Source organism: Homalodisca vitripennis, chromosome 4, assembly GCF_021130785.1.
Source record: "Homalodisca vitripennis isolate AUS2020 chromosome 4, UT_GWSS_2.1, whole genome shotgun sequence".
NCBI classification, from domain to species: domain Eukaryota; kingdom Metazoa; phylum Arthropoda; class Insecta; order Hemiptera; family Cicadellidae; genus Homalodisca; species Homalodisca vitripennis.
Window position 1 is genome coordinate 15,801,580 of NC_060210.1, and position 19,799 is coordinate 15,821,378.

At 35.7% G+C, this 19,799-nt stretch overlaps 1 protein-coding gene across 1 annotated transcript in view; it reads right to left on the reverse strand.

The window, feature by feature from the left end:
* Positions 1–19,799, reverse strand: part of LOC124358989 (importin subunit alpha-7) — a 50,462-nt gene that overhangs the window by 26,314 nt on the left and 4,349 nt on the right. The window contains exon 2 of the mRNA XM_046811287.1: positions 1,908–2,084. Coding sequence (XP_046667243.1) covers positions 1,908–2,084 — 177 coding nt within the window. The remainder of the gene's footprint in view (positions 1–1,907; positions 2,085–19,799) is intronic.

The following is a 19,799-nucleotide window of genomic DNA, read 5'->3' on the forward strand; positions in this document are numbered from 1 at the left end:
AACCATACACTGTTTTTACATAGTAGGCTAAACAGAACACAATTTCATACTCGAGCGTATATATTAATAATCACACTTCCCGATGTCAATACTTTTAAGATTAATCTAGTGTTCTAATTTAAGAGCATATTTTCAATAAACAGCAATAAAATCAAGAAAACTAAAAAGGATAGATAAGTACAACAATAACACTAAAATAAGAAATCTTGCATAACTATACCAAAAATAACATGGTGAGAGTTACTTCAACATTAGCATTGTCTGTATGGAACAAAAATCAACATTCCTGCCAGTAAAGCCAGCTCTTAACAAAATGTAAAAAAATTAAATCTCCATAAAAAGTTTAGATATGTTTATTATTAACTAATAATTTTTGTATAAACATGGAATGAAACTGTTGCAGATACCATCCAAATTGTAGGATATTTACATTATTTTAGCTTCCAAGTTATAAATCTTGAACCTTTTAATTTTCAATACAGATTATTTTATACTTTCAAATTCAGTACATACTTTGGTTAAATGATCGTTCTAATTTCACAAATGTTGTGTTTATTTATTATGACTGTATATGCAACTTTGGTCCAATGGAGGAGGACACTAAACTCAATGAAAGCCCGTTTTCTCAAGGAGAAGAATCCGATTCTAGTTCAGACAGTTCTGATCATGACGTCTTTGAACATTATGTGGGAATGGATACTGTTGTTTGGGGAGGGGAGGGAGTGAGGGAGGAGTGTAATAAAAAACATATTTAAAAAATAAACAAACTGATTCACAAATGCCAGAGGGGTGGGAGCTGAAAAGCCAGCAAAGTACTGAGCATGGATTGGATGAGGACTTGCACCAGTGGTGGCGGGCTACTATTGCAGCACCAGTGGTGGTGGAGTACTATTGCGGCACCAGTGGTGGCGGACTACGGACTACTATTGCAGCATCAGTGGTAGCGGACTATTATTGCAGCCCCAGAAATGACATCAGTTCATGTCCATAAGGGTTTCGGAATACCTTCAATCAACATTTTGGACATCCAGATGTCGTTCTGGGTAACAATATTTTCACGGATAGTCAGGCAGCACTGATGGCACTGATGACTCTTGTTCAATTCCAAACTTGTCTGGGATTGCTCAAGTCATTTCTTCCCTTGCCAGAATCAACAATGTGACTGTTTGTTGGGTTCCTGGTCATGAAGGGATGACCTGGAGAGAGCTGATGCCATGGCCAACCGGGACTCAGCGTTAATTATGATGAGTCCTCAACCATTCTGCGGTATTCCAAGGTGTGAATCCTTTGGGGCTGTCTCGAAATGGGTTCACGCTGAACATGAGAGAAGGTATAAAAATGAGCAGAATGGTACTACAGTTGCCTTTGTCCAGGGTGGCGTCTGAGCTTCTCTCACTGAGTAGACTGATGACTTCTGAGGTTATAGGTCTGATTACGGGACATGGTCACTAAAGAGAGCTACTTCACAGAGTTGGCATCCTTCAGGAGGATCCGCTCTGTAGAATGTGTGATGAGCAGAAGCAAAACTGTTCAGACACCTGCTCTTTGATTGTCCTGCAATAGCAAGGGAGCGGTTTGCCATCTTTGGCAGTTTGGACAAGGGTGGTGAATTTCTCCAGGATGACCTGATAGGTTGTTTTTGGCGGTTTGTGAAACTGCTGAAATCATAGACTGGTAGACCTCATGGTGTGCTCTTCTGGAGTGTGCAAAAGGCCCTTGAGGCCTAAGTGCATGGCAATAGGCCGCCCCATTGAAGAAGAAGAACAACATTTAAATTATTCAACATTTTGAGGTCTCATCTCATTTCCTGCATTAAGTTAAGGATATAATTTAATTCAGATTATAGAGGAAATAATGTACAGATAACAGTGTAAACTCTGCCCCTAAAAAATACTAAAATTTTTTACCTGCATGGTGTCACCTTCGTCTGATACATTCGGCAAGCTAACATTTCTTCGTTTAAAGAGTTGCTGCTCTCTTTTCTGTTTTCGAAGTTGAACACCTTCCTCCTCTCTTCGTCTGCGAAGCTCTTGGGAGTCTAGTCCTGTGTTCTTGTAACGATACTTGTGGCTTGGGACAGACATCTGTAAAATAAAATTATATGATGCAATGAGAACTGTATTTATTAATGTTTTAAACACTATGATACACTACATTACATGCATAATATTGTATATCGCTACTTAGTTAGAAAAAGCGTTTTATAAAACCTTATTTTCTTAAATATAAAAGAAACAAAGTCTTAATATGTTGTTACACGCCCCTGCAGCCACATGCTGCAATGGTAGATTTCCGTTAATAATTTTCTTTAAGTGAGGAAAGTAGAGGTGGAGCATCAATGTTATCCTCGTCCCCCTACCTCATTTTAGGTAAAACCTGAGTGCAGTGGTCTTCAGTCTGGTACTGATCAATCGTTAAGTTAATGTGTGAACATTTTGCTAAAAGGAATGTGGTTCTTAGTTTAAATTTTGTTATTGACAATGGTGGCGGACTGATGCGAGTGATAGGTGAATATTTACTTTATTACTTTCTACTTGCAATTCTATTTATCCTTCAATATGTTTAATTAGTTTACGTGTTACAGAGGCAAAAGAATAAGTCAGGGGGAAATTGCTATTATTAGATGTAATCATGGTACAACATGAAACGTTTTAAACATTTACAATGTTGAAGAAGATATTTTTATTTTCCTGAAATATTATTTCCATGCAAAAAACAATTAAATACCGTAAACCGGGCCACTTTGCACCTTGTGAGGTTACTTTGCACCAAAGTTGAAAAAAGATTCAACTCTATCTGTAGGAGAAACTATTAATCATTTCGACCTAGTTTCACAATTCTCCACTAGGCTGCACCATCTTCTACATGATTTGTGTGAACAGACACTTTATCCTGCCATTTTGAATATTTGTGGGAAGAGTTGTATTTGTATCTTCAGTTTTGTTTGAATTGTTACGTCAAAAAAGTGCCGTTTTTACGATATTAGACAACGTCAGAGAAAGGCAAATGTGGTATATTTATGTGTAGAATTTTATTATCTTACAAATAACAACAGTAACTAAGAGTTTATATCAATACTCATTAAATTATCATCCATTTTAAGTTTAAGGTTACTTTTAAGAGAAAGACGGGGTTACTTTGCACCAGCATAAGTAGAGCCTTCAGCTGTTTGTTCTGCTTTCCTCGTTGCCCTGCAGTCAACACGACAGGCCTGCAGCACAAAGCCACAAATAACAAGAAAAAAGAAACTTGCTGTGCCAGCAGGAAAAAGTTTATCTCACGAAGAAACGATTTCCATGCAATCATTTGTAACTAGCGATAATGCTAGTGTTAAACCCCCACAATCTATGAATGATGACCAAACACCAAGCACGAGTAAGGCAACCACACTTGTTTAACTAAAGGAAAAAAATCGTGTCAGCCTAAATTTCAACGGGATAGTAGTGATGAGTCCATAGATGACCCATCAGAAATGTGTATTGATGAAAGTTCCTCCGACGATGACTGGAAGTCCTATAGGAAAAAGAAATTAGAGGAGATCAATGAAGCAGCAAAAGAAGAGGCTTTTCTAACAATAAAATCAGGACTGAGACCCATCAACAAGTCTGATCTACAAGTAGATTAATTTGTTGTTGTTAACTACGAAAACGAATATTACCCAGGTACCACTGTAAACGTTGATGAAAATGGAGCTTTTGTAAGTGCAATGATGAAGTCCCTAGGCAACTGGAAGTGGCCTGTTAATAAGGATGTTTTATTTTATGAGTGGAATGAAATTGCTGGATCTATAAATCCTCCCAAATTTTTGAGCAAAAGAGGAATATTTGCAGTTCCAGAGCTTCAAGACAATTTTGGAAAAATGGACTAAATTTTTTTTAAGAATATGCATTATTAAGTGCGTATTATATGTTATAATGTTTTTGAACATAGACCTGCAAGTATTTATTAGGTTTTAAGCTTCAAAATCTCTAAGTTTGTCATTTTGTCACTGTAAATTTTCCCAAATACACTTTGTGACGTATCATGAGTTTTTGATGTTTTCCCCCTTTCAGGTGAAAAAAAATTAAATCATATAAGTATTCAGTGGTTCCAACAGATGTTTAAGGGATTCTGAATAGGTCTTACTTTGCACCAACAAAGTTTTTCAGAAAAAGATAAATAATTTTTCAGGTGGTGCAAAGTAACCCGCTCCTATGGTATACTTTGCACCAAATTAAAAAAATACATAAAAAATATTTAAATATATAATACAAAAATTTATGAGTGTGGAATGGTTTCCTGGATGTATAAGAATTAATAAAAACCAGTAGTTTGTTAATTTGTTGAAATGCTTTATTTTTTATGAGATAATATTTATTTTAACTCCTAAAAGTGGTGCAAAGTAGCCCCGGTTTACGTAGCATTCAAACTTGCTCATGTTTGAAAGATTTGTTAAAATTTTATTATTTGTATAACCACATACACAAGATGTGAGATAATTGCTCTCTCAGGAAAAGAAGCTTAGAAAATTGTATCTAGTCCTATAGGACCTTTGCGCTGTTTCCGAAGTGACAGGATATTCTGCATGGGTAAGGTTGGGGGTAGGGGTCGCCTCCTGTCGAGATTCATGACGATAAATTTAGGACACTAATCTGAAGTCATGTCCCCTCGGAAGAAGGGAAAGCTAGCTCTGAATCAGCCTTTCAGCCAAAGCAGGCAGGGGGTGGCACAACCTTATGTCTAAGCTGGCAAGAACCTTTGACTCTAAGGGAATGAACCCCACCAACTCCAACGGTCATTTCCAGCAGTAGACTAGACCTATCGAATTACCCTTGCGCCCCAGAATCTCAACATTTGCGGTTAGTGAAGTGCCACTCCTGGACATTCATAAGATTGCCTGGATTTAAGTGACACATCGGTTTTTGTTGTACCCAGTGTGGGCTGTAAGGTGTGTACTCCACAGATGGTTCACTCCATGACTCTAGGGCAGGATACGGAATACACGGGCCAGGAGTTGACATGGCTGTGCCCCTAGGAAGACATGCTACGGTTTTTCAGGTGGAGGTCATGGCAATAGACTCATGTTCCAGAAGATTCATACAAATGAGAACAAAAGGACTAAAATACCTAATACTTTCTGACAGTCGGGCTGCACTGAAGGCACTTGATACCTGTTCGTTTGATTCGAAAGCGGTCTGGTAATATAAGAATGCTCTAGCAGAGCTGGCAATGAATAACAGAGTAACACTCAGTTGGGTACTGGGTCATGAAGGCATTCATGGAAATGAAAAAGCAGACATCCTCGCCAAAAAGGGAGCGGAATCCACAATGGTGGGGCCTGAGCCACGTTGCGGGATAGCTTTCAACATTAAAGCTCTGGTCAAAGATTGGGAAAAGAGGATAAGACACAATAATTAGGAGTAGAGCCTCAGGATTAAGACTATCCAAACTGTTTATCTCTCCTTACGTTAAAGGGTGGACAGCTCTCTTATTAGATTAGAATAAGGAGGGTGTAAGATTAATATTAGGAATGTTGACAGAACATGGCCCCCTAAGGAAGCATCTTATGAAGGTGGGCCTTAGTCAGACTGACGAGTGTAGACTCTGTGGAGAAGAGGAGGAATCAGCAGAGTACATTTGGTTAGATTGTCCTGCCATCTTAGAAACTCGGAAAAGATACATGGGAGCATATCTCCTCAGCCCCAAGGATATCAGAGAACAGGAGCCCTCAAATCTGATTGGTTTTTGCAAAAGCCTCGGACTTTGAGGAGACAAAATTAAATTAAGGTAGGCGCAACCTTTTAGGACTAAGCGCGGGGACAAACTGTCCTTTTCCCTCAGGAAGGAAAAAAATAAAGATGTGTACTCGTAAACAAACACTGAAGCATGTAATAAAGTATTAAAATTCGAAGCAAATTCAGAAACTTTTTAGTTTAAGTAATTGTAGGAAAACACTCAGTGTTAAAGGCTAAATGAGAGTTTTATTTCATCACGCACAGAATCTACATATATGCATCCAAATACTCCTTTAACCCGTTGAAAAAGCATCCTCAACTAAAGTTCCAAGAGAAAGACTAGATTGGTGATCATATTAATGATTTGCATATTATGGGAAAAAATCATTAAATAATAAAATTATTACTCTTGTGCCATCTCATAATAGTACTGTTTGAAATACTTTAAATTTTATTATGTATATTGTTATGATTGAGTTTATTTTATAGTTAATGGAGTTATGTTACAAAATGGTGACTCAATGTGTGTCATGGAGGCAATATGTGCCAACTGTGAACACACAGCTGTAAACTACTGATACCTCAATTTACATCACACTTGTGTTGTTTACTACCCCTCCCAGTTTGTCTGTCTGTCTCTCTATTTCTATGAGTGGTTCATTTGTGCTGCGATTGTTTTGAAATAAATTACAAATATTTATACAGTTTTAAAATTGAATGAAATAATCTCTCACCAGAATAGCTCAATATTCAATTCAGATTAGATCAAAGAATATACTATTACGAGTTACTGGCAGTTCATCTAGAGTGTATTACAGGATAAACTTGCCTATGGAGTGTCTCATTTGTCAATCTGAAGACCAATTAGTTTTTCTTTAAATATGTGTAGCAAATATTACATACAATAGGAATTTTTGAAAACATAGAGACACTACCTTAATTTGAATAAACAAAGTGCGTAATAAAAGAACCAAAATTTTCATGCCTAAAATCTGTAAACTAAGTAAACCATTTGCTACCTCCACTCAACCAAATTGTTTTTAGAAACCATTGTGCAAAACGTTTTATTATTACTGTACTTATTAAATTAGTAGCTGGTTGCATTAATTAAAGTATATGAATCTTGTCTAGTTAAAAAAAAAAAAACATATTATTTTAGGCCAACAAAAGGTAGTCTTAAGATTTGAGTCCGTTTTCACATTCACATATATGTAATCTATTAAAAGAAACATCTTTATAATTATTACAGGCAATCTCATTCATCTGAACCTCATTTATCCAGATCTCTGGATTGGTATTATAGAGTAGAGGGAATAAAATGTTTTCAAGAATAAATAAGTTTATTGAATTTCAATCACAGCTTGTTTTTTTTTTTTTTAACACATATACGGCATTCAGAATAATGTGTACAATATAATACAAATTTTAGAATGTTGTAATTAGAATAGTCTGCGAGAGGTTCATAAGTGTAAATTTGGAAGATGTGAATGATTGACTTAGACCGACAATAGGATTATCGACATAGAAATTGTATAAGTAAATCAGAAATTCTTTATTCATAATCATCAAGATTAGAATACATGTCAAGTTTAAAGACAAAAAATATCTTCTTCCTCATGAGTTGGGTCTTCATGCATTGTCCCCTCCAATTGAAGAACTCTTCCATGCTGTAGGAAGGGTCTTTCCTGGAGCCAGGTCCGGAGTTCCTTCTTCAGGTTCTGTGGGCTGTTGGTCTTCAAGTCTTCAGGCAGTGGTGTTATATATCTTGATTCCAGCATAAGATGGTTTTTTTGCATAGGTGGCTGTTCTGTGTGCCGGAAGGTGGAAGTTGCCTGCATGTCTTGTGTTGTGTCCATGCAGATCTCTATGCCTTGTTAGGTCTCTAGTAACACAAAAGAGAACAGTTTTCCAATATGTAAATGGAAATAACTGTAAGAATCTTCAAATCCTTGAATGTATTTCTACAACTTTCTCTTGGGCCTTGACCAGTCATTATTCTGAGAGCCCTCTTTTGCAATTTCAGTAGGCGCTGCAGGTTGGCATTTGAAGTTCCCCCCAAAACAACTATTCCATATTGTAAGTGGCTTTGGAAAAGGGCATGGTATGCTATTTTTGAAGCTTCTGGTGAACTGACTGCTGAGTTCTTTTTTATGGCAAATATGGCAGAGCTTAGTTTTTTGCACAGATTGTCTACATGATTTTTCCATGATAAATCACTATCAAGTGTTACACCTAGGTGTTTCAGCATGTTTACATTCTGAAGATCAGGGAGTGCTGTTGAGTCCTTTCTATTTCTTCCAAAATACATCTGTTTAGTTTTATTTTGATTAATAAAAACAAGGTCATTACTCATGCAGTATTGTTGTGCCATGTTGACAGATATGTATGTGTCAATTTCCCAAATGTTCGTTATTATTACTGGCTAATAAGAGCACAGTGTCATCAGCATACATAAATTGTTTCACTGTATGGTGTCATGTACTTTGGTAGGTCATTTGTAAATAAAATAAATAGTACTGGCCCTAAGACTGATCCTTGTGGTACGCCTCTTCTTGTTGGTATTGGATCTGATCGCACAGTACTTGTTTGCCCATGTTCATTTTTCTTCACCTCTACTACTTGGGTCCGTCCTTTCAGGTAGCTTTCGAACCATTTTAGGGCTGTTTTTATAATGCCTAGGCTTTTTTAATTTAACCAAAATGAGATCGTGACCAAGGCAATCAAATGCCTTTACTCAGGTCTAAGTATACGCTGGAGATGGTGTTGCGGACTCTATGTTCTCTACTATGAAACTCTACCAGATCAGCAATTTGCAGTTGTTGTTGGACTTCCCTTTTGTAAAGCCATGTTGCTTGTCTGTCAAGAGGCCATTTTGTTGAAGGTGTGTGAGTAGTCTGGCAAAGAACTATTTTCTCAATAATTTTTGAAGTAGTAGGTAGGAGAGAGATGGGTCTATAGTTGGCTGGTTCATCTTTCTTTCCTTGTTTGTGTTTGGGATATATTTTTAGCAATTTTAAGTCTGGAGGGAAAGATGCCTTGGTTAAGGGACCTGTTTACAGATAGCTAAAATTGGAGTCAGAAGAGTTCTTCACAGATTTTGATGATTTTTTGAAGATATGTCATCAATACCTACTGATGATTTTGGTTTAATGGAATTTATAATTGTCTGTATTTCTTCAGTTGTTGCAGGATGAAGGATAGATAGAGGGGTTGCAATTTCAGTGAGGTTCTCCTGCGAGTAGTTATTGCCTCACTTGGTTCCTAAGTGTCTCTTCAGCAATTTTTGAAAAAAAGGAGTTAATATTATTTGCAATTTTTGTAGCATCTGTCACTTCCTGTTCACCAATTTTTAAGCATGTCATAGTTACTTCTGAAGTTTCATGTGTTGCTTTCCGTTCACTGTTTTATGACATCCCATATTGCTTTGCTCTTGTTAACTAGCCTGTGCAATGTGTTCAGTGCTTGCTTCACTTCTAAGTTGTTTAAGCTTCAAGTCATAGGTTTTCTTTTTCCTAGCAGCTTCAGCTTTGTCTTCCTGGTTTCCTGTCAATCTATAATTTTCTTGAGCTTTAAGAAATTCATCTTTCAGGACCTTTGTTTCTTCATTGTAGACCATCTTTATATGTGACCGTCGCTGGGTAATCTGCGACTTTCTGTATGGGCATGTACAGTCCAAAGCTCTTACAATGGTATTACTGAAGTTATTATATGCTTCGTCAACATTGTCAGTGTTTAAGACATGTTCCCAGTTTTCTGCAGCTACGAGATTTTTTAATTCAGAAAGATTTCTTTTATTCAGATGTCTGCGTTTTGTGAACGATTTGACTGAACACCTTTCAGGTAGCTCTATGGTACAAAATTGTCCTGTGTGGTCTGGATAGTCCAGTATGTGAAAACATTTACAGTCACTTTGTTGGTCTCCAGGTTTGTACAGATAGCGTCTATTGAAGTCACAGAGTGTTGGCTGTTATGCGTGTTGGTGGTGGGAGAGTCATTCTTGTTATGTTGTATGATGCTAGGAGTTCCGTTACCTCTTTTTGTTCTCTTGAGTCTTTCAGGGGAGTCAATATTAAAGTCCTCCAGCAATAATGATGTTACACTGACAGGCGTCCATTTTGTCCAATATCTCTGTCAAGCTATGATGAAAAGTGTCTAAAGATCCATTTGGCGGTCTGTAAACACCCTAGGGACACATTAAATGTGTTTTCCTACTGAGTTTTATTTTTATTGCAGATATTTCACACTCCATTTCTCGGCTGTAATTTTCAACATCCAGGCTTATGGGTTTCTTTGGTAAACCTAGAGTTGTTTGTATATGGCTACACCTCCTTTAATGTGTTTTTCCCTACTGTAGGCAGTCACAAGTGTGTAGTTCATTAGCTTAGCATTTAAAATTGTGTCCTGTTTAAGGCCATGTTCAGTTAGTACAACTATACATCTGGACTGTTGGAGTGTAGTAGGTGATTTAGCATGTCAATTTTGTTCCCCATTTCTATCTATATTTTGATGAAAAAATGTTTATTCTCATAGATGTGGACTTTGTATTTTTCCTGGACTTAGTGTTTCTTTTTGGCCTAAAAAAGAATTGGGCTGGTGTACTTCTGCCTGCACAAGGATCTGCATTCCAGGTTCCTGGGGAGATAGTGTGGGTATGGGTGGGTAAGACTTAGATGTTCCCTGGACTGCTTGAAGTATTTCCTGTTCCAACGTTCCCAAAAAAAACTGGTGAAAGCTGGGGGCAGTGTCTCAGGAGGTGGGGAAATTAGTGAGGCAGTGTTTCTAGTGTAATTTTGATTTTGATTTATAATTTGAAGGTTAGAATTCAATATTTTTTGTAAAAAACTCATCCACACTTTGATTTTTAGGCTTCAGTTTTGCATACATCGGGGGGTATTTTTGAGAGTTGTATTTTTTGTTTGTCTGACTTTCACAACATTGATGAGCCAATAGAGAAAGTATGTTCTTTCTTTTCAAACTTTCTTGATTCTTTGAGACTTGGAGGGAAATACTGAATATGTTCTTTTTCACACCGTTCACATAAGTAGCCCGTTCTTCACCAATAACAAATGGCAGGGAGAACGTTTCTGATAATGAAGAATCAGAAGATGTCATGACTCATTCTGATGCCAAATCAGCACAATTAGACCTCCTAATGTTTATTTATGTTGAGTGACAGAATAACATGGGAATTATGGTATCAAACTATCTGGTACTTTCGGGAAATAGTGTATCAAAGATACAAAAAGAAATTGAGTATCTTATACAAAACAATAAACAACATTTCGTTTTTCTTTTGAATAATAATAAACCAAAGTTATACATCAATTTGTATAATTCTAATTACATTATTGTTTTAGGTTTAATAAACAATCGGTTCCTCTAAGATTAGCCCATCTAAGGTTACCTTAATAATATTACACATAAAGAGGAAAGTGATGCCACAGTCATTTACATGCACAAAAAAAAGTTGATATTAAATTACACGTAAGAAAATCACTGCTAAAGGCTGGGACACACATACCCGCACAATGCCCGACACATGTGTCGGCCATGTGTAGTTCGCCATACAGTGAAAGAATTGCAGTGCAGTTTTCAACCAGCAAGTCCACACAGGATCGCACCGACACCAGACCGTCGTGGCCGCACCGTCACCGATATGTGGATTTTGAATTTTAACTCGCACGGTGCGGTCAGTCATGGATATAGAACACTTATCGAAGAAATAAGGAAGTTTCCTGTTATTTATTTATCATACTATTTAAAGTTATGATCAATCGAGTGAAAAATATCAGAATGCAGAGTATAATGAGAATGTGTAGAAGAAGATTACGGAAAATGAGAAGTTGGAAAAGTATAAATTTGAATAGAGTTTTGAAATATAATTCTATGTTGGTTACTGTTGAATTCTTTTTTCCAAAATATTTAAGTAGTCTAAACGTTCTATTTTATTGAATTATTTAGTATAGCCTACTAACATTACATCCTGCGTTCGCATACAAAATCATATTTATTGATAAAAGTATTAAATTTTTTTACATTTAGAGTAAACTAGTCATATTTTCTTATTGTGCTAAAATTACAACAAATTTAAAAACTATGTAGTAATATTGTTGTAGTGATTTTAAACAATTAAATTCGAATTATGTAAAATCTATAAAAAGTTTTCATTAATCAAGAAATAACAAGGACATACCTATTTGCGCAAAATTCTAATTATCTTGGATGTATTGAAGTTACTTGATAAATTTATTCTGGTATTTTGTATGGGTCATATTTAGAATGTTTCTATGACATTTTTATTTTTTATTCTTTTCACTACAATAAAGTTAAAATAAAAATATTTTATTTACAATAAGATTTTCAAGCAAGAAAAAACCATGTTCTCCAGTATATTACAAATTTACAGTATTTTACAAATATTTACTATTTTTTACAAATTACTATAAAAAGGCTTGTAACATAGGAAACTCTTGGCCTCACACTATAAGCTCTTGGATTTATACAAAAAATACCAAATATACTGTTTGTGGTGTATTTGACCGAAATTCACAGCAATGAAAACACAACGAACAAGAATAATAAGGATAAAAAATATAACAAAGATAACGTTATTTACAGATTTTACATACTAGCTGATTGTACCAAGATTAACTGCAGCATTACAATGTTTCAGTCACCACAGCAATTAATAAAAATTACAAAAATAAAATTAAAATTCTTCATCTCAAGCAACACTTAATCTTCTGAATATTTTTTAAGTATCTGTCACTTAGAAATCCAAAAGAAATATGCTCTTATCTAAACAGTGAAATTGTTGCGCTCGGACAGCATACGGACATGTGTGGCCTCACGGTGACTGAGCTGAGCCCACACCGACACTCGGTTGACTCACAAGTCGCGCACGGTGCGGATATGTGTTTCCCGACCTTAATGCGTAATTGACTACAATACAAAATCCCATTCCATATAAATTATTGACACATATCTAAAACCTACACACAGTATGGATACACATTTTGATTTATTTTTTCTGTACCTAATAAAAACTTTCACTTTTTCTCTGTGTTTTTACTGTATTGTCAGTTTATCCAGATTTTAATTCATATCATATCAGGTCCCAATTAATCCAGATAAACAAGGTTTTACTGTACAAAAATGCTATACACGTGATACTTCTTATAGGGATTTACATAAAGAAACAATTAATATAAGGTTTTATGTGATTTACAAAGCAATTATTATAATTTGTTTTATTAACTGAATCAAGCCTGAACTGAATCATACAACTGAATCATACAACTGACTAAAGTTTTAAATCACTAGACAATAAACGTATTAATGGAAGAAATTGTACAATCAGCTGTTTGTGAAGTATGGCTCCATCACAGGTTTTGTCACACTAAACATTACTCTATGCTCTCTATACATACAAAAAGTTTATCACCAAATTAATTCACTTAGTTACAAATCCAATAGTAATGCAACTAGGTTAATTGAATTAAATTAAAATTGAAATTTATAAATTAATAGAATTAACTATACAAACATTTTAAAATATTCTAGGTAGGCTTTGCGCATAAATTGTTACATAAAACAAATATTCAAGTTTTATTAAATACTAATAGAATAAAACTTTTAACTATTACTTACAAAGTTTTTGGTATGGTTTATACACATAAACCAGCTTTCTATATTTTTATATTTCATAGCGTAATAACATTAATGTGATCAACTTTCCAAAATTCAATTAGTTTTTTATTTCAGTACAAAACAGCTGATCTTGCATGATGAAATGGCTTGTTTTGTTTGGCCGGATAAATCAACATTTTGTCTAATTAATAAAACATTTGAATTGCCCTAAAACTGTTTAATTTGAGGGGGGGGGAGGGGACAATATGTGGTTCCTCTATTAAGTTTTTTGGTTGTTAAAATAATGATCTTATATTGTGTACTTTACAGTTCAACTTAGAATTTTACAATCCTTTTCTTCTTTGTGCAACATATGTGGCGGCCATTGTTGAGGATACACAGCTGAGGATACATTGTTATTTTGTTTTTTGTAAGATGGGTTTAATATGGTTAGATGACTTTATATTATTTAGTGAACATTAGTGATCAGTCTTTTGGAATTATATACAGGGTGATTCAAAAAGAATACAACTTTAAAAATTTGTATTTAATGGAAGAAACATAATAGAACCTTCTGTTACACATCATTACAAAGAGTATTAAAAATTTTCTTTTTTTCACTCAAAAACAAGTTCAGAGATGTTCAATATGACCCCCTCCAGACACTCGAGCAAAAAAGCCCGATACTCAAACTCGTTCCACACTCTCAGTAGCACATTATGCGTAACAGTTTGGATAGCTGTTGTTATTTCTTGTTTCAAATTATCAATGGTGGCTGGGAGAGGTGGCCAAAACACCATATCCATAACATACCTCTATAAGAAAAAATCACAGGGGATAAGGTCAGGGCTTCTTGGAGACCAGTGATGAAGTGTTCTGTTGCGGGCTACCTGGCGGCTGATCCATTGCCTCGGTTAGTTGACGTTCAGGTAGTCACGGACAAATAAGTGCCAACGTGTTGACGCTCCATCATGCTGAAATATGAATTGTTGTGTTTCTTGTTCGAGCTGAGAGAACAGCCAATTCTCCAACATCTCCAGATACTGTAGTCCAGTTACAGTAGCTCCTTCAAAGAAAAAGGGACCTGAAACTTTATTGCTGAAATTGCACAGAAAACGTTCACCTTACGCGAATCACGTTCATGCTCAATTTTTCCCCGCAGATTATCAATATGGACATTGTGCCAGTTGTCTTTCCCGTTAATGTGAAAAGTAGCTTTATCACTAAACACAATCTTCGAAACGAAAGATTCATCTGCTTCCGATTCTTTTGATCTTATCAGCTGCAGAAAGAGCTTGAACCAAATTCAGACGATAAGGTTTCATTACTAGCCTTTTCCGTAGGAATCTCCTTACAGTTGTTTGTGGAAGTTGCAGCTCTCTGCTAGCTCTTCGAGTTGATTTACCTGGGCTGCGAACAAATGATTGCTGTATGCGTGCTACATTTTCGTAGCTGGTGCGCGGTCGTCTAGAACTTTTCCCTTTGCACAAACATCCATTCCCTATAAACTGTTTGTACCAACGTTTGATATACCACCTATCAGGAGGTTGACCACCATACTTCGTTCGAAATGCACGCTGAACAACTGTCGTCGATTCACTTCTGCCGTACTCAATAACACAAAAAGCTTTCTGTTTAGTAGTTGCCATCTTAGCATCAACTGACACTGACGCCTTGTCAAAGGCGCCTCATGTGAACAAATGAGCAACTAAATTAAACTTTAGAGCTTCCTTAATTCGCCGATATATAGTGCTTAGCTTTCCTTGTATTCTCTGCAGAGTTATAAATTTCTAAAGTTGTGGTATTCTTTTTGAATCATCCTGTATTTTGGTACTATCTCAATGGATTTTGTTTGTTTGTTGCCATCCAGCTCGGGGCAGCACCAAAGCAGTCCGTGTTGATGGCCGGATGCGTTACTGTTAGCCCATTTAACTACTAGTGTCATTTACAATATTAACACTTAGAGTGCTAATCCCGTAATTTTACGGAAACGGCGAAACTTCCGAAGAATGCTAATCCCGTAGTTTTAGGTGGTTGTCATTTCAATTGGTATTATATTACATTGTCCGTATTTAAACGGGTTTTGCCTACTCTACAATGTTATTTGGGTTTTTAGTAACACAATTCCCTGCTAGAAGGCGTCAGATGTATTGAATGAGCTTGATGACAAAGCAACTTCGGTCGCTTTGTTTACGTGACGTTCGTTGCAGCCGGCAGTCAATGGCGCAATCATGGCTTCTCGGAGCTTGAACGACGTTGCAATCAGTGATGTATTAGATGAAGATAGTATTATTGTTGTTGATAGTATTTTTGACGATTCTGACATTGATTTTATGGAAGAAGATGAGACACATATTTCAGGTAAGAATAAGTCTATTTATCACATAAACATCAGTCTAAAAGTTTGGTTATGTTATTGTTTTCGTGAATCAAACTATAATTCGTATTATAATAAATTAACTTTATTCAACTAATATTCTATTCATATGAATAAAATGAAAATATATTCATATTTTACATAGTATATTATTATGTTACAGATGCTGAAAACGGTACTGACGGCGAAAGTAATGCCGACGCATCAATATGTCAGCATAGTTTTTTTGTAAAAAAAGTACAAAATATAAAAACATGATTTGTATTATTCAAAGGATAGTTTTGTAAATGAGTCATTGTAAATAATTGTATATATGCTTAGTTTAGTTTGTTAGATAAAAAAACTGTCTCAAAAATAATTTTTTTTCTTTTCAAAAATATATGTTTTTCAAAAACATTTTTTATGCGTAGTTTACTAAAATAACACAAAAAATCTCACGTTAAAAGAAGGACGAAAGTAAGCTGAATTAAGGCATGTAAGTACTTTTCTTATACCTTAAATACTTTTTTTTTAATACATTTTTTAAAACCACCAAAAACGCCCAGCATTCTACAGAGTTACATGTTATTTAGCCAGCACTCAAAGTGTTAAAAATATTTCTAAACTTGAAATTTGTTATCTGCTGTTTTTAAAACATTTTTCTTTTTAAAAACCAAAAAATATTGTGAAGTAGCTAAAGTAAACAATTACCAAAATGACACTTGGAATAATACTTGGAAACAGGGTGGCCACTCAAAACCTCTTCAAATTCCCGGTTTTCGCGGTCAAAAATTTCCGATTCTCTAATCTATTTTCAAACCAAATAAATAACTGTAATACTGTATTTAACCCTTACAGTACGCCAAGTTCAACAGTAACAGTTTATTGTCACTAACTTATTTGCAAGAAATGCCACAAAGCTATGGTACTCTAACATTTTGTCGCTAGCGATATGCGAGGAATTCGGTGACGATTTATCGCTATCATCTATTTCAAGCTCCTTAGTTTTTATCCCCATGTTTTTCGACGTGTTGACAAATCACTGTGTATAACTAATAACTTTCCTTTCTGTGATGTTTGGAAAATACATATATCCCATACAGAATAAACAAAGAAAACAAATAAATACCAACACAGCGCTACTGTGGAGCAAACTGCAATCTAGCATTGCGGGTTAGAGATCTGCGGTGGATGAACTTCGAAGGAATCGATAATTTACGTATTGCTGATCAGTAGTCATTCGGGAATAGAATTTTTATGGATTCGACATTCAGCTTCCTCATATGAGTAGTATATAGTGAAATCGTGATTTTTTAAGTGTATTTAAGCATGTCTGTTGGTATCGGAATCGAGTAGAAAGAGCCCCGGTATCGAGTATCGGAAACGATCAATCCCTACTAAAAATTTCAGAAACACTATAAAAATTAACGCATATTTCCCCAAATCCAAAATTCATGCGTAATGCACGCTTTTCCAGATTCTCATCGTTGGCGGTGGCCCTGGTTAGAGTCCCACGAAAGTCTCGTGGCTCTCAATATATATCCCACTGAAAGCCAATACATGAAGAATGTATCTGAAAATTATCTGCTACGGAAGTTACCAAAGTGCGGTTAGTTCGTGATCTGTAGAATAAGTAAATATACACCAGTTTGGTACAGAACAGTACCTACTCTTGTTACACCAAAATACGAGCACAATTGATGTTATCAATTAATGGCTCCTAAATATTTTGTGTCAGCCTGAATATGATGCGAGATTAGAATCACCCCTAGAACAGAAAAAACATAAACCACAAAGTTATTACAAAGTAAATAAACGCACGAAAGGGTGTAGTTCAGCACGTGTTCATTAGATTATACTCATGAACTACATAACTGACATAAGGCCCCTTATACATGTTGGACTATTTGGTTTGAACAGTTTGAATCATCCGACCGATTGTCATGTGTACGGGGAAGTCGTTCAGATAAATAGTTAATCGGAGATAAATAGTTAACTTACAGGATTTCCAGCCATCATGCAAACAATACGACGAAAACCATCGTCTGACGACTAAACTGACAAGCGTGTTTGATTCGGTTGGCTGGCCGTCTACCATCTGTAGACTGGTGACAACGTAAGCTGCATTTACACTGGCAAGTATCCTATGTACATACTGATAACCAATCGGAAGGTTTTGAGGAGCAATCATTCATAGACCAACCGAGGTCTCGGCCGCGATACAAGTGGTAAGCGGTGGGTGCTTGTACATATGAGGAACACTCACGACAGACGTGAGCGGCAGGGCGGTACCACACGATGCCACTTACCTGCCACCAATTTTAAACAATAAATGTATCTCCTGCTGATCAGCCCTCAGCTCATTCTATCATTGCTGTGCAACATGTCGGACGCAAACACACCTTTCTTTCTAACCGGGTATATCAAACATACATTATTCAACGAACCGAACTATACAGGGTGATTCATGAAGTTTCTCCCCCCACTTCTACAGCACATTGTACTAGTAAAAATAATGAAAAAATGTTATATAAACATAGGTCCGAAAACGCTTCGTTAGCGAGTTATAGCTAGCGAAAGATTTCGCCTGAATTCCTGGGTAAAGAGTAAAATAAAGCCATACTGAACTTTTGGAAAGGTTAATTAAGTAAGAAATATCGTGGATTCTTATGTATTTTTTTACCTGATACAGCTAGTAAAATAGGTTTCAGAACTGTACCTGTAGTAGTTTTTTGAGGGATTCAGGGTTAAATGCAAACAATTGGGGCACGAAACAATGTTTTTTTTAAGTTTGATGTACAATAACTTTGTTAAACTGGTAATAAATACATAAAATCAACAAACATTAATTGTAGAGAATTTAATTCTGAGAAAAATTGATAATAATTCAAAGTCTAAAATAAAACAGAAATAAGTACCTACAAATCGATTTTATTCAGTATAATACATTACTAGCTGTAAAGAAATACCGTACGGTAATTTAGTTGAAATAAAACAAAAACAAAATGTTTGTTCCTTAATGATGAGATAAATTGAGAAAACAAGATTAACTGTTAAATAAATTTGTTTTGTAAATAAAAATATCATGTTTTATTACGTTGTATTTTTTTTTAATAAAAATTTACATCAAATGTTCGAAAATAAATGAACCAAACAATTTCCCATTATTGTTTACTAATCATCGAAATGCAGTTTTTTGTTTTTATTAAATTTCTATGTTGGTAACGCACGAATAACAGCTGATCAACAATGGTATTCTGTACTGTTACGTTAGAACTGTGTATTAGTGGTGGTTTTGCAAGCTACAGCAGGAGATCGGGTTCTGTGAATCGTGTTATTAAATGCAATTTTTTCTGTGAGTTATAATTCGATTGTTTATTCAGCGAAAAAAATGCCTTACTTATTTACATCAGAGGAATACGCCGATATGTTTTTGTTTTTATTTTGGGTTACTGTAATGGTAGTGCTAGAGCTGCTGTAGAAGAATATGAACTACGTTACCCTAATAGGAGGATTCCAGATACCAAATTATTTTCAGGAACTTTTCGTACTCTTCGGGAAACAGGATCACTACCAAGTACTAGAACCAATTATGAACGAGCTGTCCAACTTGATGATGATATTGTTATTAATGCTGTTCATCGCAGTCCAGGCGTAAGTACACGACGTATTTCTAGGCGGATAGGAGTTTCGCAGTCAACGGTGTGGAGGTCACTTAATCGAAACAAATTTTTATCCGTTTCATAAACAAAAGGTTCAACATCTACAGCTAGGGGATGGTCCGCTTCGCTTGGAGTTTTGCAACTTTTTGAATATTAATAATCAACTCTACAAGCGTATTTTTGTTTACGGATGAGGCACAATTCACTCGGGATGGTGTCAATAACTTGCACAATGAACACTCATGGGCAAAGAAAATCCACATGAGGTAGTGGAACAGAACTTTCAACACCGATTTAGCGTCAATGTCTGGTGTGGCCTTTTGCACAATCGGCTGATTGGACCTTTCATATTACCTGGACGCCTAAATGCTGAGTTTTTATTTGCATTTCCTTCAAGAAGAGTTGCCCGCAGCTAGTTAGAGAATATTCCTTTACATC